This window comes from Lissotriton helveticus, chromosome 1_2 (assembly GCF_964261635.1).
Source record: "Lissotriton helveticus chromosome 1_2, aLisHel1.1, whole genome shotgun sequence".
NCBI lineage: Eukaryota > Metazoa > Chordata > Amphibia > Caudata > Salamandridae > Lissotriton > Lissotriton helveticus.
In genome coordinates, this window is record NC_136058.1 from 153,694,142 (window position 1) to 153,718,804 (window position 24,663).

The 24,663-nt window shown below is 44.3% G+C and overlaps 1 protein-coding gene across 1 annotated transcript in view; it reads left to right on the top strand.

Annotated features, from left to right (window-relative positions):
• Window positions 1-12,671, top strand: part of LDLRAD1 (low density lipoprotein receptor class A domain containing 1) — a 154,503-nt gene extending 141,832 nt beyond the window's left edge. The window contains exon 5 of the mRNA XM_078670403.1: window positions 10,641-12,671. Within this exon, the coding sequence (XP_078526529.1) occupies window positions 10,641-10,786 (146 nt within the window). The 3' untranslated portion in view covers window positions 10,787-12,671. The remainder of the gene's footprint in view (window positions 1-10,640) is intronic.
• Window positions 12,672-24,663: the final 11,992 nt, after the last annotated feature.

Sequence of the window (24,663 nt, forward strand, 5' to 3'; positions counted from 1 at the left end):
CCTAGGCTTTGTGCACAGTTCAGTTACATCAAGACAATCATGGTCTTCCCAATCAACTTCTATATCGTTTGGTAATGGCAACAAGGTAGCAGGATTCAAGACAGAGCACCTCCTGAGAGTCACATTCTCCGCAGCAAGTATAACCTGCTCGTAGCGTGTGAGCCTGTTGTTGGTTAAGTGCTGCGTCCTGGTCCTGGTCATCAACAATTCCACAGAATGAGGTACATGCACTGTCAGTGGATATCCCATTACAATGCTTTCACATCTTTCAATGCTGACACCTGTTGCAGCAACGGATTTGAGACATCCGGGCAACGCTGCGGCTACTGGGTCTAAGGTAGCCGAAAAATAGGCAACTGGTCTACGGACTCCTCCATGATCCTGCACTAAAACTGCTAAAGCACATCCTTCCCTTTCGCAGCAGAATCATGCAAATGATTTGTGGTAATCTGTCATTCCCAGAGCCGGAGCACAACACAAGTCCTCTCACAGCTCGAGAAAAGCCATCATACAGTCTGTGTCCCATGGTACCGGATCAATTACATCCTTGTGCGTCAGTTTCTGCAAGGGTTTTGCTTTCAGAGAAAAGTTTGCAATCCATTGTCGGCAGTAGCCAACCATGCCCAGGAACATTCTAACCTCCCTCTGGGTCGAGGGCACAGTCATTCTCATGATCGTTTCTATTCTGTCTGGTGACACTTTCTGCTTTCCCTGCTCGATTCTGTGACCCAGATACTGCACTTCTTGTAGGCAGTACTGTAACTTGCTAGGTGATACCTTGTGCCCATTTTCTCCCAAATGGTTCAACAAGGCTATGGTGTCAATCCTACAAGCGTCTTCGGAGTCTGACGCAACAAGGAGGTCGTCTATGTACTGTACGAGAACTGAGTTCTGTGGCAGTACTAGACTCTCCAAATTCCTTTTCAGCAACTGATTAAAGATCAATGGGCTCTCTGTATACCCTTGTGGGATACGGCACCATGTTAATACGCGACTCTCTATTTTGAACGCAAAAAGGAATTGGCTTTCCTCATGCAATGGGATGGAAAAGAAAGCTTGACACAAATCAATCACAGAAAAACACTCAGCTTGGAACGGTATCTGGAACAGTATTACTGCTGGATTTGGTACCACTGGACAACATGGGACAACTATGTTGTTAATTTTTCGTAGATCCTGTACTATCCTGTACTTCCCACTTGGCTTCTGCAAGCCCATTATCGGAGAGTTACAGGGGCTGCCCATAACCTCCTTCAGGATCCCTTGTCTAATCATGGATTCAATCACGGGTTTTATACCTTCAAGTGTCTCTGGGGTCAGCTTGTACTGTGGCGTTCTAGGGAAGTCAGCGTTCGGCTTTATCTGTATTCTAACAGGCTCTACTCCTTTGATCAGTCCGATCTCTTCCCCCGTAAAGTCCCACACTTCCGGTGCGACTGAATCTCTCAAATCCCAGGGAAGTTCTTCCACAGTTATGGCAGGGTAAAGTTCAATGCACACATGCAAATTTGCAACTTTAAAATCGGCATCATCATCATTAGTCTGCAACTCTACTCCCTTGGGGGTACAATAGATGGTGCAATTCAGCTTACACAAAAGGTCTCTTCCTAGCAGACATACGGGGCTAGAATCACACACCACAAACTGGTGTCTATCTCTGAAACTTCCGATCTTTACCGGAACTGGCTCAGTCAGTGGATTTGTCATTCTTCTGTTTGCGACCCCCACCACTTGAATAGTCTGTCCTGAAAGGGGCAAGTTAGGGACCACTGCGGACCGCACAGTAGACCTGGAAGCACCAGTATCTACCAAGAAGGTGGTGTGGTGTCCATCTACGTCAGCCTCTACAAAGGGTCCCCTCTGATCTACCTCTAGTACTGCTCCAAGGGTACAGTCTTCCTCCCCATTCAGGCACCGTCCTGACACTGGATCAAAGTAATAATGCTCATCTCCCTCGACTATGAAGGGCATCTGCTTGTAAACCTTGTTCCCTACTGAAATCTTAGGTGGTTGAGGAACCGGAGCCCTAGGGGCCGATGTCCCCCCTTTTGTCATTTGGGGCTTAGTCACTGTCACCTTCCGCCTCGGAGGGGCTTCGACTTCCTCGACTTCCTCCTCCTCCTCCTCCTGCACCTGGTTGTCCGGATTATGGGGGCACTCGCGTTTCCAATGCCCGACCTCGTGACACTGATGGCACTTGGTCGTCTTTTTCACAGTCGCTATATCTATCCTAGGTCTCGGACCTTCCTCATTGTCTCTTTTCTGTCCCCCTGACTTCCTTCCCAAGGTGCCATTTCCTGATTGGCCCTGTCCTCCTGCTTGCATCTGGACTAGCATCAGTTTGTCCTTAAGCTTCTTTGTTTTCGAATCTATCTCATCACTGCAGTACCTTGCATACCTCAAAATCTCGTCTAAAGGCTTGTTTTGCCAACAGATCAAATGTTGCTGTATCATGAGGCAGATATCAGGCCTCAATCCCAGCACAAACTTGGATACAAACTGTCCCATATCCTTCGGATCCATCACATCTAATCCACTGTACTGTTTAAAAATCAGCAATAGCCTCTCATAGTACTCATGCACCATCTCTTTTGGTTCCTGCCTAGTCCGATCTATTTTTACCCAGTCTATGTCCTGTGGTGGTACTTTAGTCTTCAGCCACGTGATCGCCTGCTCGTACTTTGCCATTACCCTAGGTGACGGCCCGTTTGTGGCTATATCTCGCTCTGGCTCCGCTGTGGGCCATTCGACACTGACTTTGCACGCTATCCACAAATCACTTGGAACCACAATGTCAAACAGTGTGTTTAAATCAATCCACAGCACCTTTGAGATTTTAACGAACCTCTCTATCTGCTTGTACCATTCCACTGGGCTCTCTCGCAACTTTGGGAAAGTGTTAGTAAAGGCAGCCAGGTCTCCCCTGCTCCAGGGTACATGTACATATCCCCCATGGGCCACCTCCCGCAAGGGGTACGCTTCTGCATGCATCAACCCTCCTCCCGGGGGTGTCCCAATAACACTCCGCCTAACAGTCTTTTTCTTTGACCACCTTTCCTCCCATCTCTCCAAGTTGGACCATGTTCGGATTCCCATGATCAGCTCCCTGATATGGGTCTTTAACCCGATCACCCTCTTTTCTTCCAGGTCTTGATCTGAGTACTGTAACCTATGGCCCCCTTGTAGGGCTTTCGTTTTTGTCAAATCCACCTCATACTTGTTCGCTAATTCTGAGAGTTTCCCATGAGCAGTCCTAGCCTTCCGAGTGACATCCTTTGCCACGAACAATAGCTCATCTGGTTCGTATAATTCAATCCTTTCCAGTGGCAGTGTACCTTCTACAATCTCCTCCACTTCTGACTTTAGTCTCAGCACGTCTAACCTCCTTGCCTTTATTGCCGCTCTCAACGTGCCTTGGCTAGAAGTTTCCTTAGAGTCCCTCCCGCTGCCGTTCTGACTCACTCCTCTGTTCTCTTCAGGTGTGTTAGGAGGAACCCTTCTACCCTCACAGGTCTCGCAGTCCCATTCCTGCCTACTGTTTCCAGAGGTGTGGTGGGACGTCCCCCTACTTCCCACACCTCCGCGTTCCCATTCTTGTCTGCTTTCGCTAGCTGCACAGTGAGAGACCATCCTATTCTCCTCGTTCTCCGACCCAAACACATTCCTCGACCTGTCGCTCTGGGTATCCACAACTGTTTCCCAAGTTCTCAAATCTGGCCTTAACTCCCTCATCGACTTCGGCCTTGGACCTCTCAGATCCATTGATCCCCTCCAACCCCCTCTTTCTTCCGAAGGGTCTGCCGATGTTACCAAAGGGGTGCTCCGTTCTATAGGTCGAGGTAATGTCTTCCACCCATCTGCCACATGAGTTCTACCATCGCTTGCACTTCTCTCACTCCCCATCTGGGGTAAATTCTCATTATGTGTCTGTTCTGGATTGTACACTGATACTATGGGACCTATGGTAACCGGTACTGTAAGTGCGTCTGGCAGTTTCTGAGAATGGACACCCTCTTCCACCCGTACCTTCTGTACCGTAAATCTTCCCACTACTCTATTTACCGGTGAGGGTGGAGGTGCCTTTTCTCCCTTATCTGGGGTAAACTTGTCCCCTGAGGTGTCCCATCCGTTCCCCATTGGAACTCCGCCTTCCACTGTTGGGGCCTCCCAGTGCTTTCTCGATTGTTGCGTTCCCTCTAGCTCTGGATTGTATGGGGGTGGCCTTTCTGACAACAGCCTCTCTATCAGGCTGTCGTCCGTCTCACTGTCCTCATCTTCTGTACTCTTTTTCTGCCCATCCCCTTTACTTTCCAATAACGGATACAACTTATCTGCTGTAATGGTCTGTACCCTCCATCTCTTTTCCATGGCATCCCATCTCGCTTCCTGAACCGCCCTTACCGATCGTTTCACTCTTTCCTGTCTCCTGTCTCTATTCCTGTCGTGGACTGCCCTGATCCATGCATTGAGCGCTTCAAACTGTGTTGGTCTGGTCAAAGGTCGCAATGCAGCCATAATTGCTTTCAACTGGTATAACACTTCTAGTCTAAACGTTCCGTATTTAGGAAAGGTCAATTCCTCGTTTCCATCGGTCATCTTACACCAATTATCAAGCCACAATATGGTATGCAACCCAACGTTCGTTGCCATGTAATAAGCTGGGGTATCCTCGGGTGGAGCCTCCTCCCCGCCCCGAGGTTCTATCTTGTTTTCCCCTTTGAAACATTTCCGCAATACTTTAAAACATTTCATGATGAAACCCACAACGTTTTCTTGTTTACAACCCTCGTTTACTTCCTGATGACAATCCACCAATCTCAGCGCGGCTTCACACCAACCGCCCTATCACAGCGTGGCTTCACACCAACCGCCCTATCACAGCGCGGCTCCTTCTGACGTCACTCGCCTCCGTTTCGCAGCAGTTCCCCTCCTTTCTCCGATGTCTCACCGGTCACGCATGCATCCCAATCATACACTAGAAATTATTATTCCGATCAAGCAACCACTTCCTTGACTGTACGGCTACAGTCTAACTGTAATTGTCACCTTTCTCGGCAAATGCCTGTCCGCGAGCGAACAGACAATCACCTCAACTGTCTCCGGTAACTTCCGACCAGCGTCCGTTACCCACACACTCTTTCGGGCAATCAATGGTACCTCATGACCCCCTTTCACAACAGTCGACAATTACTGTGGCTGTTCGATACACCCAAACCACTTAAACTCTCCTTGAGCTTAAGATTTTCCCCGGTTGCGCGCGCTCACAACCTGATCTCCTTTCACACTACAGGCATTCAACTCCGCAAGACATTACAACACAATGACACAACATAACACCGCAATCTAGCAACGCATGACCCTTTTCATACTCACTCTCCTCCGACCTGCTGCTTTCCTCCGCACTGTTACTCTCCGTCAGATTCCATGGAGCGCCATCCTCCGTCCGTGGCTCTCTGGACACTCTTCATGTTCTACTCTATGGGCCTCGGGGAAATCTCAACCTACTTCTAGATTACCCTTTCTCTAGAAGGTAACCATCCTACACTGCTACCAACTGAAAAGGCGGGATTTAACTTCTTGAGTCTGCTTACCATTCTCCAAAATCCCGTCACAGGTCGACTAGACCTTTTTACCTGTCATAGAGTGAATTTAGGCAATCTAGTCACAATTAAATAAATCAATTTCAGGATACCCAATTGCTTTCCCCAAAGAACCACTGACTAGAGACTGAATTTAAAAGGTTTAATACATAACCTAAAATAACTGAAGATACAGGCACCTCAGCAAGAGGTTCAGAAAATAAACAGGTACTAGTACAAACATAATCCTACGGAAAAGTCTCAACCGACTAATGAAAAGAACGAGAATCAATTCCAGAACCATTAAACTAAACAGGATAGCTATATATGGTGCTCATCAGGATAAAAGACATAAATTCAGATGAGTCTGTCCCTACTCTAGGCTAGGTGACATCCCTACTCAACAATAGCCCAACCTAACCACAGGTGTCAGCCGTGGAGACTTCCTAAGAAGTTCGCCACCTTCTCTCTTAGACTAAAATTTCCATCTCTGCTGCTAAGCTCCTTGCCCATGCGACCGCTCTCTCTAGCTCCTCAGCCATCTGCTCTGCCTCCACCCTCGGGGCACTGTCCCTAATACAAAACCCCACAATGTTAATGACACGCCTATAGCTACGCCCATGAAGAAGGTGTTAAGTTCTGTAAAATTCCACATGGCGAGGATTCATCTTTGTCCGTTCAGCCGTCCTTGGGTCTCAGGCTCTTCATCCTTTCAAGTTGCTTCTGTAAATTCCTGGTCTACTCCTCCATGTCTGAGTCTAGAATCCTAACATACTCACACAATGGGCCCTTCTACTCTACTATCTGCTTGATGAGGCGCCTGCAAAGGAATACACACAAATAACTTGCAGTCTATGATTATTGCAACATTTCTTAAAGGTCACATCTATCCATCCTGTCTACAGCTCAATGTTTAAACAAGACATTTCTCAACAGGCCTGCACTGTTTCCATTAACTAGGCCTCTACTTGGGTTTTAGGCCCAACAGTTTACATTAACTTGTTCTCTTAGTTCACTAGACATCAAACCTTAAACAATAAATGCATCTTCTACTTTTAAGCAAATCGTGTATATATATATGAAATTCGTTACGTTTCAGATAAAGCAGATCTCAAGTTCTATTGCATTGTTAAACACACGTTGCATTAGGAGAAGGTTTCATTTTAAAAGCATCTATATATGTCAGCAAGCATGGATTGCACTTTGTAACGTTGGCTCTGCACATATTCTGATACCAATTCACTTTAGCACTTTTCATATCTTGCATCTAACTATGATCAACAGGCCTCTATATATGCGGGTGCTGACTACTTGTACATATGCTGCACCCCTACAAATTTCACTTTAAATGGCGCTCTCTCAAAGGTATTCAATGTAAAGTTATAACAAGATCATATAATACAACGAAGATCTGTCTAGCTGCTGAGATGTCATAAGGGGCAAATTTGAGGCATGTATAGTGAGATTGCAGAGTGGTGGCACAGTTTTGGGAAAGCGCTATGGATCATATGGTGGTGTTTTTGGGTTGCCATTGGCTAGGAGCACTACACTTTTCCCACTGGGTTGGTATACTAGTTGCAACCCAAGTAACAGTACAAAGCATGTGACAGTCAACACTTGTCAATTGATCGTGCACTTATTCCACATAGAGAAGCTTTCATTTGACATTTCCTGGGTAAAATGTAGGAGTTGCCTCAGCCAAATAATTAGGTCCATTTTCCAAAGCATTTACCACCCGATAGATTGCACACTCTTCGTTTCCACCATATGTGACTGACTATTTCTAACAGTTTCAGATTTCAGGTTGCTGCAGAGGATAATAACTAAGGGGGGGCGTAGTGGGGCGTAGTGGGGCTCCGCGGAGCTACGCGGAGAGGGCGAGAAGCTACGCCCACTCCCCCACTCCGCGTAGCCCCACTACGCACCTCCCTCCCGCTCTCCCCTACATACTTTATTTAAGCAATTACACTGATTAAAACAATTTTAAAGCACTTACCTTGTCCGGGGCTCGTCCGGGGCTCCCTCTTTGAATAGCGTCCTTTTCCTGGATACCAATGCGCATGCGCGGGCGGCCGCGCATGCGCATTTCTCCCGAGAAATGCGCATGCGCGGCCGCCCGCGCATGCGCATTTGTTTCCAGGAAAAGGACGCTATTCAAAGAGGGAGCCCCGGACGAGCCCCGGACAAGGTAAGTGCTTTAAAATTGTTTTAATCAGTGTAATTGCTTAAATAAAGTATCTAGTGGAGGGCGGGAGGGAGGCGGGTGGCGGCCGACTCGGCTACGCTCACGGAGTGGGCGTAGTGTTGCCGGCTACGCTGTCTACGCAAAATGCGTAGAAGGCAACACTACGCCTACTCCGTGGGCGTAGCCGATTCCTCCGCCCAGGGTTAATAATAACCATGATGGGGTTGTATTTTCGAACCACTCATGCTTTTACCACGCATGCCTTTACAACGTGGTCCGAACCACCAATGCGTCTTTACAAAACATTCCTTTACCACGCAAGTCGTTACAACCGCTTGCCTTAGGGAAAGCGCTGGATTTTGCAATAGTATAATTAACTATTCCAGCTCCACTCTGCGCAACAGTAGTGAAAGTGTTGTACATAAAGGCCAACATCGATCCAAAAACGCTTTCCCTAAGGCAAGTCGTTGTAATGACTTGCGTGGTAAAGGAATGCGTTGTAAAGATGCATTTGTGGTTCAAGCAGTATAGTAAAGACTCTTTCCCTCATGAAGATTGAAGCACTGCGCTGAGATCCATACTTGTACAACAGCAGTCTATTTCAGCTAAAGGATGAGTGGCAGTATACACATTGAGGTAGGCACGTTTCAATCAAAATACAGAGCAGCATCTCTTGACTCCTTGTGACAATATACAGTCACCCCTCACTGGCAGCATTACAGACTATGTTTAATTTGACGAATTGACGCTTGGCCAAAAGGTGACAGCATCATTAGGATAATATTTCCTTTGAAATCTGTCTACATTTTCCCTATGCGACATTCAGTGGGTAAAGGTGGATGGTTGCAACATTATGTCCTATCATTTTAGATCGATCAGCAGCCTTTACTGCCATCAACAGCCACATATTTACCACGATCCTGTCACTTGTTAGGGCAGGGTGCTTGGTCGGATTAAGGTTTTCGGAAAATGAGAGCTCAGACTATTGCTCACAGCTACTAAATGTTTGGGACCAAAAGGATCCACATTCTCACCACTATTATTAATTCCTCCTTTATTCCTCTACCCTGGCTTTGTCTCACCTTCAGCATAATGCTTTCCATTCATATTTATATTCAAAAGAAAAATAGGGGAATTTTGATTGGTAATTGTCAACTACGTGCCACCCAATGGGCTCCAATACTTTAAAGATGCACCAACCGAGACAAAGATTATGGTGGTAGGATGCTTGGGTACCGGGTGGCTAATGGAGATCTGGTCTACTGCTTTGAGAACCTGACCCACCTCATTTTCATAGGTTAAGAGCCAAGCTTTTCCAAGGGATTCTGCTCTGTCCTTGGCACCCAAGAAGCACGCCTGGTGAAAACAGGCTGATATAATTTCAGAACAGTGGAGGTCATCTTCCCATACCCGAGTTTCCGACATGTGGAAACAGGCAGTTCTGGGGTACATTCTATAAAATATTTTCCTTAATTAAAAAAATAACATTATAACTTATGTGAGACGTCGGTCATAACTGGAATGATATAAAGACATAACCTAATCATCCACTGTTTACCATAGACACAAACATCTGAGATAAGTATGCAAATAGGTCGAAGCTGGGTCAGCACCAGGAATTATTACAAAGACTCAGAGACCACAAAATGAAGTGTCTCCTGTACTCCTGAATGAGCCAATGTTTTCATGTTTACTGGGCTCCCAATAAGGTTTATTAGAATAGCCGACTTTTTAACCATGCAGTCATTTTTTGTTTTACCAACGCGCTTTGTGTGAAATGGCATAGTTACAACAGCCCGCGTAATGTACTTCAGTTAATAACAAGGTGATTTCAGACTGTTATAGACTTCTAACTTAATGCAAGTTGAACTACAAACCACTTGCCCTCTCTTGAAGAAGTAATTTTCCTTCCTAGACTCTTTCCTATCGCAATACGTTTCTGGGACTACTAAATATTACAGTAGTCTAGTGATCCCAAAAGTAAAGCCACCGGTTCCACCGACAAGGGGACAAGAGAGGAAAACAAGTAAGGAAGTGGGACTTTATGATTGGAGTGTCTTCTTCAAAAAGCGAGCTCGTTTTCCTTTAAGACTTTCTTGGTTCTATATCTATAATGCATCTATAAATGCATCTTTATCCGCATCTTTAATAAAGTGTTTTCATATATGTACACTTAGTTTCAAGAAATTAAATTGTCTCAGCTATGAATTACCTGCTTCCTCATAGGTCAAGACCACAATAACATATGAGAACCAAAATGTATACTATAACACATTTTACTTACTACATTGTAATTGTAATAGTTATTGAATTTATATAGTGCTTACTGCCCTTGACAAGGCGTCGAAGTGCTTTTTACGGCAAATAGCGCGCTACTCCAGAACGCAAAAAGGATTAGTGGTAAATTAGTGTAGGGAAATATGAAATTAATTTGAGCCGTGGACATGTTAGTCTGTTATTTGAACTGAAAAGGATAGAAGAGGGAAGGGTTTGTATTTATATAGCGCTTTTTACCACTGATGAGGTGTCAATGCACTTTTCAGGGGTTAGCGCGCTACTCCCGAACCCAAGCAGGATTGGCGTGGAATTATTATAGGAAAATATGAAATTAATTTGAGTGGTGAACATACATGTTGAGGATCACAAGAGATACATGTGCTTAGCTAAGTATTTGCTATTTCCTTTGCTTTTGTTTCATCATAGGGTAGTTATACATTAATGACGAATTATGTGACTGTGTACCTAATATTACTAACTGCATTATAAGTGTAATAAACTCGGCATACATATTGAAATCTCACTTTCTGAAAAGAGTAAGTATACTTGTCTCAGTTATGCTGATACAGTTCTCAATTCTTCTCTGTCTTCTCCTCAAGTGTCCGACTGCCCTCCATGCGGATCCCAGTGGTGGAGCTGTACGTCCATCGTTTTCCAATATTGCAACTGTATCCCTAGAAGTCTCTGCCAGGATGGAATCCAGCACTGCTCAGACTGGTCTGATCAATATATTTGTAAGAAGTGATCTGAATGGGCTCAGTAGAGATCATTAACTGTGCTCCTTACATTGTGGACATTGCTGCCTGTTGGCTTTGTGCTTCTGACTGTCGCGTCTTCGTTCCATGTACACCAGTTGGCCTTTTCCAGTCCAATGGACAATCCGACCGCCTCTGTATCTTGTACAGTTTAGAAACCATGCTGTGACTGGTTGACAGGATGGGAGAGGTTAGTGTCAAGTAAAGGGGTGTCATGAGCCCCCCCGCATCGTGAGCGGGGGTTGGGTGGTTACCCATGTGTATTTCTGCAAAACATAAAACACTTAAATTGCTGTTTATAGCTCCTTTAACTTTGGTTGGATGCATATGTCTTCAAACAGGCCATCATGAATAGCACTGCAAGATGGTAATATGATGGAGCTAGGGGAACAATGGAACAAGAGAGAACTAATCGCAAGGATGGAATGATGTACTGATGGATTTCGAGATGAGTAACATGATGGAGGTATGGGTGGCGAGATGAGTAACAGGATGGAGGTATGGTTGGAAAGAAGGATGGGTGGAGGTATGATTGGAGAGAAAGACGGATGGAGGTATGGTTGGGCAGAAAGACGGATGGAGGCATAGCTGAATAGAAGGGCGGATGGGGGGATGCTTCGAGAGAAGGGTTGGTTAAGTAATGGTTGGAGAGAAGGATGGATGGAGGTATGCTTGGGGAGGAGCAGGATGGCGGTATGGTTGGATAGAAGGATGGATGGAGATATGGTTGGAGAGAAGGATGGACGGGTGGAATGGTTGGAGAGAAGAATGGATGGCGATTTGGTTGGAAAGAAGGATGGATATAGGCATGGCTGGAGGGAAGGATGGGTGGAGGTATGGTTGGGAAGGAGTTGGATGGAGGTATGGTTGGAGAGAAGGATGGATGGAGCTATGGTTGGAGAGAAGGATGGACAGAGGCATAGTTGAAAAGAAGGATGGATGGAGGCATGGTTGTAGAGAAGGATGTGTGGAGGTATGGTTGTAGAGAAGGATGTGTGGAGGTATGGTTGGAGAGAAGGATGGACGGAGGCATAGTTGAAAAGAAGGATGGATGGAGGCATGGTTGTAGAGAAGGATGTGTGGAGGTATGGTTGTAGAGAAGGATGTGTGAAGGTATGGTTGGAGAGAAGGATGGATGGAGGTATGGCTGGAGAGATGGATGGATGGAGGTATGGCTGGAGAGATGGATGGAGGTATGTTTGGAAAGTAGGATTGAAGGAAGTATGGTTGAGAGAAGGATGGATGGAGGTATGGTTGGTGAGGAGCAGGATGGAGGTATGGTTGCAGAGAAGGATTTATGTCTAGTTAGTTGAGGGACGTATGGATGGATTGAGAAAAAGAGGGATGTACGGCTGAAAAATGAACTCCTTGGTCACACTGTTTTCAGAATTCTCTCAGGGACAGCAACCCCCTCCCTCAAAGGAGTGCCAGACTATCTCGCCTCAGTTACTTGATCTATAACATTCGGAATACGGTAAAAATTGAGAGGTATTTTTTTTTTCTGGCTACTCCATTGATCAAAGCTGGTGAACAATACCAGGTCTGATCGACGTTGATTGATGGGCACACTTGTCGTATTTGGCATGAGAATTCTGCTGTGGGCAGCTGAGTGTTGGATCCACATCATGATAACGATGAAGGCAAAGATGAAGTTGGTCATCAGCTCAAATGTATCCTGAATCAATTGAGGTTTAGCCAATGTCATGCACTCAAGCAACCCCACTCACCCTCCAAACACTAAATACTCCGAAGGATATATTAAAACAAAGGCTCTTCAGTAATCATTTCCACAGTCTGCTAATTGTGTCCGAATGCATCTGTAGATGATGTGTCTCATCTAACCTTTCTGATCAACAGTTAACACAATGATAGCAATGTGCATTAATGTATGAATTCTTTCCCCATCATATAATTTCGTTATGTCAAATGTATCTGCTGTATCGTTATATCCTATAGCACTTCTTAGTTTTTCCTCATCTGCCCTTCCTTGCAAATGCTGATTGTCAATCATTTTCCCTCACAGTGTACAGATTGCAGTTAACACTTTTTCAATGAATGAAATCAAACAGAAAATTTATAATGCACTTTTTGTTTTTACAATTGCACTTTGCATTCATAAACACAATGTATACTAAAATCATTTGTAACATATTCACATACCATTAAACAATAAACTCATGAAGTAAGACATGCACACACATTTCACTCACATGTATATAAGTTCTTCATGTCACACACACTGCCTGTGTAAGTAAAGGAATACACACATAATGCTGATTAAACTTGTTTTCTTATCCCATGTGCTTATTCTCTGGACTACATAAGGTGAACATACTTATGGTCAGAAAACGGATTGAATGACATTTATTTTTTGATTGAATTTTTGCCTTCTAATAGAAACAATGTCTTACACCGAGCTAACAATTTGCACAAAATAAGACCCAGTGCTCTTTCCCATGCCATCGAGCAGGAATCATTAGTTCGATGTTAATTAACTGTAGGAAATAATAAATCTCCCGCCAGTACAGCGAAAAAAAAGAGTATTCATCTACCCATAATGCAACATAATTCATATTTTTGAGTTGTTTAAGTTCGCTGTATACGCTGCCACTAGAAATGTATAGGTGGCTTCAACGTTTTGAGGAAAAGAATACCAAAAAGATCGAGCCCTACCTATATTCCCCTGAATTGAAATGTTGGATAAATTAAAGCTCTATTTGTGGTGACTACAAACCACTGAGGTCTATTTGAACAATGACATAGTCGGAATAAAGTAACAAATTGGGATTTTATGGAAACAAATAAATGAACTATCTGCATGACAGCTTTGTGGCATGATATATAAAGAGATAGCGTGGATATCGCAAGCCCCCTATTCCAGTATACAAAAAATTAGTGGTCCTGAGGAAGGTGGCATGAAAACAAACAAAGCCACCGAAACGTGAGTCAACCTTTTGGAATGTGGTTCATGGATTATGACCCAGTCTTGTGGAATAAATGTTCATGTATTCTCCTGACTGGGTGGTATAAGGAGGTCTTTGGAGGACGTGGGATCTGTTATGAATGAATGGAAGGTGTGACTGATATGAATGTTTTAGATGTGGTTTTGAGGTTTGCAACAATGGCATTTTTCTAATATTGATCTAATTGTGACGTGTACACATACACTATAAATTGTGAAATGAAATGTACATTTCTTACATAATGGACAAATAAAAGAGAGAGAGAGAGTGTGTGTGTGTGTGCGTGTGTGTGTGTGTGTGTGTGTGTGTGTGTGTGTGTGTGCGTGCGTGTGAGTGTGTGTGTATATATATATATATATATATATATATATATATATATATATATATTATGGTCTATAGTACACTGGTGTATGTTTTTTCCATTAAAAAGCAATATAGGTTAAGGCGGAATTTAAAAAATATATATTCATTGTTGTATACCCCTTACCCGGACCTAAAAGTAAACTATGGTGTTATCCTTTGTGTAATGTTTATAAGTGTTAAATTAAGAGTGTAGGTGTTCACCTCATGTGCAGTAGGTTTCCCTGCACACTCATCCTGGGAATGTTCAGTGGCAGTGTTTGCAGTGGTGTGTGCACTTCACATGTGTAGCTCGCATGCATGAATACTGCTTTTAGCCTTGCGAATTAGGTGTATGCAGGTATATATTACAGTTGTTTTTTCCCAGGTCCAAGTGAGACGTGTAACGGGCAAAAAAAACTTTGTATCAGAATCCATATGCTTAAATTGGTTCAATGTCATTTGGACGTTTACGTTTGATGGTACTACCTATGGGGCATGGTCATATGAACACCAGGCCTTTCGACTGTTTATTGTTGCATTGCTACAGATGCAATCTTCAGTTCAATTTCATTTACTTTGAAGTATTTACATTTAAGAGATACTCATGAAAAGGATCTTGGTGCATACAGTGACACACGTTTCACCTGTTATTGCTCTCTCACCAATAATGTCAAATAACTGAAATTGATCACTACGAAATACTATTTGTAGCTGTTCTCAAAGGTTCACTTTGTGATAGCATAAGTCAACTGGTATTCAACAGACATTAGAACATTGGAATGTTAGGAGTACTTCTGAAGACAATGAAGTGGCCCAGGGCAAATCATGGCTGGAATAAGCCTCATGTTCCAAGATTCTGATGTTTGTCTTTCTGTTTCTCCCTTTTCAATATGGAACATTCCACACTCTAGTAGATCTTCTGCCTCAGGCTATTCCGATTATTTAAGGCTCTCGCCCTCATTAAAGGTCTGAGCCGCACTCGGGTTCAGGGCCTTTGTTGATCGGCATAGCCCTCGGCAGAGGCTGTCTTAATTTCTCTGGTCAATAAATGTGACTATTTTCCCAGCCATGAATCTTGATATATCTAACATTTTGTTTAAAATCAATTTAGTGAGCACTGACGTTAATTATTCCTGCCTTTTGCACAGTACCCTAATGTACATGCTCTCTGTGCAGAGCAACGTGGATAGTTTACAATACGGTCCAACATCTGTACTTTGGTGATGTATTGAACAAAAACTTTAGGCAAGTCATATCCCGCATAAATCTGGAAGGACACTCCATATCAGCATGAAGGAGGACCCACGGAGGCTGGCAAAACACCTTAGGCTCACTTACAAGGGTCCAGGGCTGATGTGGCACCACTTGGGAGGATAGACTCACAGATGGCAGAGTCCAGGTGCAGATGCAAGGTTGTTGGATCCTTCTATCCCTGAGACTCCAGCCAGGAGGCCAGCCAACTAGCCCTTGCAGTCCCTCTGGGATCCTGGGTTCAACAGATGCAGGTCCAGTCCTTCTCACCCCTGCAGAGGGCTGCTCTCAGGGGGCGCACTGTCATCCCGCCTCCCGACACCTTCTTGGCCTCTGTGCCTGTGTCTGTAATACCATGCAGAGGCGAAGGAACTTTCTCATTTGCATGTGGTACACTCCCAGGCAAATGAGGGAACGCCCCCTGCAAATAGCGCTGGCGCTTTATGTGCACTAGTGCTATCGGTATTACAGAAGCAGCTGCACATGCATCTGCGGCCCCTTCTGTAATACCAAAGTGCCCCAGGCGCGCAAAGCCGGTGCAAACGCCCGGTGCACCCCCTGGATACTCTCTGTTATAGGGCCCCTTATCATGCAAAGCAAAGTTTCATAACTTGGTTCAGTTGCGGACAAAGGACAGTTTTGAATCCATGATCACAGCAATATTCCTTCCTTGGAGAGATGGGATAGGAATAAGGCTAAGCGCTTTTAGCCAAATGGATAATGGGTGGGGGTTTTTACACAGGATTATGCCTCTATTTTTTATGTATTTAGTTTGAGATTATTCATTACCATCCAAAGATCTACAGTCAGGAGACATTAACCAATGGCACATGAATCTAATTGGACTGGGTTTGAAGTTTTAGAATGATATGAGTTTTGCCTGCAAAATTGTGGAAAATAAAGGCTCAAATTAGAGATTGGCACACAGAGTGTTATAAACGTGATGGACTTCCCTGCCCACCAATTGGTTACTCTGGCCGCCACATGAGAGCTCCCACTGGATCCTTGGATGGAAAATGTCCTCTGATGGCCCCTACTCTATTTAGGGTGGTTGGTGTAAAGTATTTTATTCCTATTAATCGCTGCCAGGAAAAACAAGGAGGTGAGGAACAGAAAACAAATAATGACTCCCTAGGTGTGGGGGCCATAAGCATTTTGTGTTTTATGATTCTCAAGCAAACTTTAAAGTTTTGGAACAGCCATCAAAACTGACAGGGGCTTTCTACCAAACCTTTTGTACACTGAAATCAATCACTGTGTTAAGGGTTCCTTTAAATATCCAGAGATACACACTGGGTCAGGGCTCATTTCTAAATTTGCCATTCTCTGCCAATCTGACGGATGGAATACCATCCGTCAAATACTAAATCAGGCCCTTAGTTTAAAGAAAGAGATCAGTTTCAAAAAAAGGTCTGAGATATACATTTAAGAGGAAATGGGAAACTGTAGATTATTTAGGAACTTCTGCATTCAAGGCAAAATGGACTGAGTTGAAAGGAGGGATAAAACACGAAATGTGTTAATCAAGAAGGAGCCAATCCAATGGAGAGGTTGTGCCTTGAGTCAGCTTCAGCAACTGGAGCAGGTAGGCATGTCAAGACATGAGTTATTGGGTGATAATTGGCAGTGTTGAGGGGGAACCTGGATTTTTAAAACAGGTTTGGTGTATATAGTTTTGAGTTTAGCCAGACGCTAGCAAGTGTTTGGCTCTGGCAGGATGGCAAAAGAGTGGTTATTATATTGGCTGGGCAGGGGTGTGCTAGTAATCCTGACATGCCACAGTCTATTAAATAGAAAGTTGAAGGTCAACAGATTGTGTCGAGGATGGATTGGGGAGTAGAGACAAAGTGTGGTTTTAGAAGACAGTCTATTTCGTTTTTATCTTCAAGGTAACTTTCTAGGTCTTTTTCCTTTGGAGATGCTACACGAGAGTGGCACATAATTCTTGTGAGTGAGGGTTTAAAAACCTGATGGAGAATACTCAGATATTAATAACATGACTTAATAACTACTGCCAATTATTGTGAGAATGAAGAATCAATGCCAGTCATGAGTCTCAAGTTTCTCATTAGCGCTGCTGGTTTGAGGTTCACAAAGAGGTCAGCCTGATTCTGAATAAGATTTGTCATAGATCAACTTTTAAGTTTGCTCAAGCCATAACTGGGTAACTTCCAAGGAGGATAAATCGACAGGGATTCTTTAGAGCATTCTTTAAAACTGAAGAGATTTTCAGTATCATCAATGTACATGTATACATTGAAAATATATACACATAGTAGACTTGCCAGTGGGTACAAATACAAAATAAACAAGCATTTGCAATGCAATAGGTCTCGCTTTTGCAAGAGTTTAAGCTATTGGCATTGTAAATGATAAGGCCTTTTATCTATGTTTTAAAGACCAAAACATAAATAAAAGATATTGCCATTTATATTATCAAAAGCTCAAACGCGCGTAAATGTGAAACCTATTGCATTGCAAATGCTTGTTTAACAAGAAGTTCAAGAAGAATTTCTGTAAAATGAAAAGAGATTGAAAGCGTTGTTCCCATTAGAACCTGTCTCTTCAATCACTGGGGCGTAGGTAAGTTTTGTTGTTGTTTTTAAATGACCTAATGATACATGAGATGTACACGCATGCACACACACACTCACACACGTGAAAGTAAATGTGGCCCACTAGAAGTGTATTAATAATACATATTCAACTGTTTATTTCCACAGTTTAAATACCACACTAATACTACATTGCAGAGAAATGACTGCTTGGTATTAGAGTTTTCTTACAGAGGCATGGCATTGGGTACAGGTCTTAGGGGGCCACGATGTTGAGTGAGTGTATGGGCATGGAGTTAATTATTCTTGAAAGGCATGAATTCTTACCGAAGCTTGGCACTGCATGATTTAGCAGAGCGCTGCAGCGTTAGAAGAGGGCTTCAAGCAGCAGAACAGTGGGTCCCATCACACGCCATGGAGTTAAGGCAGTCCTTAGAACCAGACCTGGAATGGCATACATTCCAACAGAAGTGTACTGTGAAAAGGGTCTACATTTTTACAGGAAACACTTTAAGAGCAGGCCCATGGATTGTTCAGATAATGAGTGGTGGGAGGGATTCATTGTTGCTTTTGTGTCTTGCTTCTGTGGAACTTGAATGACTGAAGTTAAAAAACGTCGGGGCATATTACCAAGGGTATTATCGCCGCATTAGCGGGACTTTTTCCCGCTAATGCGGTGATAATTTTATCGCCCTATTACCAAGCTGTCACTAACACCAGTTAGCGACAGCTTGTAGGCGATAGCGGGCATTTAGGGGCCCACTTTGCATGTCAGCGATAATTATCGCTAATGACATGCAAAGTGGGCGTGCCAAGATGTTAGCGACTGAAAACAGTCGCTAACATCTTTAACTCCTATTAACAACTTTTGGAAATATTCGCGCTAAGCGCGAATATCTCCAAAAGCTAACGCCTGCTAAAAGCAGTTCTTAGCCATGTTGTCCAATGGAAGGTGGATAACATGGCTAAGAGCATTGTCACGATAATGCATGAATATCGCTGATTTTTCAGCGATATTCATGCATTTCGCAGGATTTTTACCGCTTTTGAGATAAACCTTGATAATATCAAGGTATCTCAGCGGTAAAAATCCTCGGTGCTCGGCGATATTTTTTCCCGCTAACCAAGCAATTGCGATAATTATCGCTATTGCTTGGTAATATACCCCGTCATTTCTTTCTGTTACAACACAACCCCTAATATGCTGACTTTCAGACAAGATGTGAACTCAGATTTATTTTTTTAAAAGTCTGCTAACTGTAAACAAGCATTTAATGCATTCTGTGATCAGCCACATTTCATTTCATTACACTCATTCCTTCTACGGGTGATCGAGCTGCTTTTTTTCTGTAGTTTAGGAAAACACAATTCATGCAGCATTATTGTTTTTGGGGCAGTTTATTAATTAAGTAGTGTGTAAAGCGGCCAGAGAGTTTTTCGATATCTCCCTTCATCCGTTGATGGAAAATTCGAGGAGAGGGGAAAGAGTGGACACCCCTCCACCCGCCCCCCCCCCCCACACACACACATCTTCAGACCACCCCCATTCGCTCTGAAAATAATGGAAATGAACAGACCTTTAATTCTGATCTGCATGACTCTATTCTGCTATTAAAACATTGAATATGAATGTATGCCTTAAGAAATTACCTAGAAACCTACACTATGCCATCAAAAACCTCCCTAAAAATGATTTGGGTAGTACACCCCCTTCCTACGTCCATAAATTGACTCAAACCATCCTTAAATGTCCCTTGACATACATCAGAAAATTATAAAAGGAATGTGTTTTAATGAAAACATTACCTTAACTAGGACTTGACTAATTCCAGTTTTGGTCTCTCTAAATTGGAAACAAAAAACGTCCAAACTTTTGTTTTCTGGGGGGCTGTGTTAGTGGGGAGCACAGTGGATATTACGGGCTAGTCACCCACATCCATTAAAAAAAAGGACAGTTGAGGTCTTGAAAAACTTCAGAGCAAAATTTCCCAGTGAATGTGGTAGAGGGATCACAAAAGGTTGGATATTTGATGAGAGTTTTCTACATTCCTGGACATGAGGAGTGACGTCAACAGATACAGGAAATCACCCACTAAAGCACGGTAACACAGGTAAAGAATGCAACAGGGAAGGAAAGAGATGTTGAAGGACATAAGTGAAGCAAGCAGTGTCAGACACCCAGAACACAGCCTAGCACATCACAAGAGGTGAGAAAACCCTTCGATTTGTTGTTGCTTGTCCCTCCCTCACCAGCCCTACTGGCCCAACAACATTAAAGATTACTATTTAAGTAAACTTCAAACAGCTCTGCGATGGAGAAACAGCGATGACTTTGTATTATGGGAAAAAAGAGCCAGAATACATAGGGGCTCATCCTGTCGGAATTTGGGACCGCCCGCCATAAGGGCGGGGGTCCCATGGGGGGTATTAGGATGTGCCCGCCACAGTGGCGGGCACATCCTGCATTTTTAGCTTTGTGGCGGGCGGTGCTCTCTGCACCGCCCGCCACAATGCTAAAAATGCATTGATGCATTTGCATAAACAAAGCGGCAGGCACCGCGCGGTGCCTGCCGCTTTGTTAATGCAAATGAAGGGGGGTACCACAGGTACCCGCCCGTGTGCACCCCCACCTCTCCTACACTCTGGGGGCCCACAGGGCCCCCAGTGAAGACCGCATGCCTTTCCGTGGCGGCATCGCCGCCGCGGAAAGGCACCTACAGACGCCCATCATAATATGCCACCATATTATTCCTTTTCCGCCCCGGCCGCAAGGCGACCGGGGCGGAAAAGCGGCGGACGGTCTTTCCGTCCACCGAGCTCCCCCCCGCCATACTAATATGGCGGGGAGGGGAAAGGAGTGTAGATGTCGGGCGGACTGCCCCCGCCAAGCTGGCGGTGGCTACCGCCAGCCTGGCGGGGGCAATCCGCTCGACATCATAATGGGCCCCATAGTGTGATCAATATGTGTGTATAACAAACGAGAGCAAACTTTAAACAAGTAAGGAAAATGCGTTGTTATACCTAAATTAAGAGTAAAACTATCCTTGGAGGAGGTGGATGGAGACTTTGACCTCCCGGATGAACTGTGGCCTGAGGATATGGATGTTCGAGGGGAAGAATGGTGGATAAGATCATTCGCTCTTCTTTATAAAACTGTCAAGCCTGCATGGTTGAGGCGGAATCACCTGTTCACGGTCCATCGAGCCTATTGGTCACCACAAAGGCTTGCAAAGTTTCAATCTGGTAAATGCTGCAACAAGTGTAGTCTCCAGGGCGCATCAGATGTTCATATGTTTATGGATTGTCCCCCAATCAAGGCTTTTTGGGGGAGAAGTCCTACTTACATTGGGCTCGATACTCAAAGTAACCTTACCCTGCACACTAACACTGGTAATCTCTGGGATGGATCATAATGTTACCGGCTCAGCAAGGTCGCTGCTGTTTTATGCAATTTTACTCGCGTGGCGACAGATATGTACATTTTGGGTCGACTCCAAGGCACCAACACATGCCAGTTGGTTATCATCCCTATTTGAAACATCAAAAGTCGATCTGGCTAGACCTGGTAGCAGTAATAACCTCACATTTTGGAACCTCTTGATTTCTTGGTGTTAGTGGCCGAGTGTCCAACACCGGGGTTTTTTTTTTTTGGTCCCCCCGGGTCCTATGATTACGCCTCCAAACTCCAGGGCCCACTGTGGCGGTTTCATTAGATATGAGCTGGGCCTGGCGGTAGTTTCTACCTTGATGGAGTCTGGGATGGGTTTGGCAGGTTGCCATTCGCCATCAATGCCTCAGTAAACCCAGATCTAGTCTCCCGCCAGGCTGGTGTACAAGGTTATGGTGGTGGTGTGTGCGCTCCATCCCTGGTCGCACGAATAGGTGGTTGGCTATATAATTTCTGGTTAAGAGGTACAGGCAAATGAGGACATAAAAAAAAAGAGTAAAACTATCCTATTGCTTACTAGCAGTCACAACCTTTTATTGATCGGTCATATCTTATCCTCAAGTTCATCTCGTGTTCCTCTGTTTAAAGCCAACCTGAGCTCAAACAGACAAGAACAGAAAGAAAGATAGGCCTTGTGGAGAAGTGTGGCTCAATGATTAGAGCGGCAGAATCTGATGCAGAGGTCTGGCCCGGGACCAGGGTTCAATATCTGCCTCGGCGGGTCTTGGGCTCAATTTCCTCGAACCTGATAATTCTCGCTCCGGTGCCTATTCTAATCATGGGTCCCACTCTGCAACTTTGGGCAATAGCTTGCTTAATCTCCACAACGGCCCCAAGAGCGCTGGATGCCTGGCTTCACCTTGGGGGTGCCCAGGAGTGGACATTTCACAGGGAAAAGCCAGGAAGGGTTCCATAGCGGTATACGGACAGCGCCGGGACACTTCCGTTGGAGGTAGCTGTGCGCTTTAAAAATGCTGGCATTTATATTTACAGAACACCTGTTCAGAATACACAATCAATAATCCCCTTCATCTTCACACATTCAAAAAATCAAGAACTAAATCTCACATAGTGCTGCTTGACCCAATATGGTGGGTCAGTCACTGCCTACCAGGACCCTGGACAGAGAAGAACAAGAGAAACCGGGAGACGATAGGGAAAAAAAGAAAGAAAAACAGCAAAAAAGAAAACAGTATTGGAGCACTTGCCATTGAAAGCACACGATGTGCCATTACCACAACACCTAAAAATAGCATAGAACTCTGACGAAAAATGTTTTGCATGTAGGCTTACCTAACATGTACATATGCTGTAGGTCCCAAGAAAATGTTCCCTCTGTTCTGTGTTTTGGTTTTCCACCCAGCCTGGCAAAGCAAAGACATTCACACACGCAACACTGCACAAAAAAACTGCAAGCATTTGCATGAGAAACCCCCTCATCCCACTGACAGGGTTGTACATTCACTCATCCCTTGTTATACGTGTAAAGCCAAGTTCCACATTGTAGTGTCTGTTGCCAACTCTTCCCCAAAACAGGAACCAAACTAAATTATCCCTGCAAAAAAATACATCAGCAAAGAGCCGCTTGCCCACCAAACCCAGGGCCTGCAAACTAAACGGAGGCGACCATATGACTTACATAATGATAATAAGCTACATAATGTTGACACAGAAAATTCCTGCCACAGGCCTTCACAAAGGGAAACAATTTTTATTACCTGAGTTTTATAAATCGCTTGTCCGTGAGGGGTTTCTTGGTGCTAAGGGCGTGCACCTGCCTACCTAATCATTGAGACTTTGAAGCAGGGTGTGACTTTCAAATTTTGCTGCCCGCTTAAACTTGGTGTCGTGATGCCCCCCGCACTCGTTTCGTAGATGCCGCGGCTACAAAATGGCTGGTTTTGCAGATAAAACCGAATGGGCAGCCATGTTCTTGTCAACGAGGCCTTACATTAACCCATTACAACTCTTCACTGGTGACCACAGAACGTCCCGCCCCTTTAAACTCACTGTAGAATAAGCCTCACTGCTTTCAGGTCACCTGAAGAAATTACTACCCAGTCACTCAGTGCTTTTCAAATGGCGGCTCCTTTAACACGTGAGCGCAGGCTCAGAAAAGAAGCGTGCAGTTTTATTTCCAGCAGGTTTGGTAACAGACAAGACACCCATACACTCTGTTTAGGTCAAATACTGCAGACAAATGGACGGATGAAGACGCACTGGGGTCCGACAAATGGGAGAAACATATGCAACTTCAAAGCAAGCAAGTCTATCAACAAGCCAGCGCGGAAGCAGGGGGGAGGACGGGGGCCTGCGCGATTCAATTGCATATGGTGGTGCTCGCTCCCGCAAGTGAATCTCAACACGTGCACGCGTTGCCATTGAAGGCAATGGAACGCGTGCACGGTTGTGGGTGAAAAAGGGGACCGATGGCTAAAGGTCTCCTCCTATGCAGCGCATGTGCGTTGCGTAGCGAGACCTAAAAAGGAAATGAGTAATTGTGAAAGACTCCCAAATTCAAAAGTTTAAATTCTGAAATGACCAACCGTAATTGACCAGTCTGTCATCTAAATAAAACAAGTGTAGTCAGAAATGATTGATCCACTGTAGAGACTCCCACAGACTGTCTTGATAGACGATGAAGAAAGAATTGGTGGTCTACAGTGCCAAATGAGTTGGACAGATCCAGATGGTTTACCACACCGATCCACTATGATACAGAGCTCATTTACTACATATATACCCAGTATTTCTGTACTCCTCCTTGACCTACCAGCTTGGTACCTATCCAGCAGCCCATTGAATTCAGCATGGTTTCAAAGAAGGGCTGTAACAGTTTTCTCCACAAAGTTAGATTCATAGAGAATAAGTTAAATAGGTTAACTTTAGTGGGGTTTCTGAATTAAGAGAAGGATGATTAAGCAGGGAGCAAATAATTGCCACTTTAAATTCCTCTAGTACATGTGCAGGGCTCAAAGAGGCGTTGATTATCTGCTTTGTAGGAAGAGTAATTTTAAGAATTTTGGCTGGACAGTTATGATTGGTAGAGCTACATGTTTTACTTATTATAGTAAGCATTCTTTACGTATTTTTAGTAAGTATTCTACTTTCCACCACAGACAGCATTTGTAAGCTGTTGAACCATGTTTTCGCACATATTGAGAGGTTTGCGCAATCAAGGATAACAGGATGAACACTGATTTTCCAGAATTTCCTCCCTCATCATTTTACTTTTTCATAGAAAAAAACAAGACAACATGTCAACTCGATCCTGAGAGGGTTTTATACTATTAAAAATCCCACCTGGA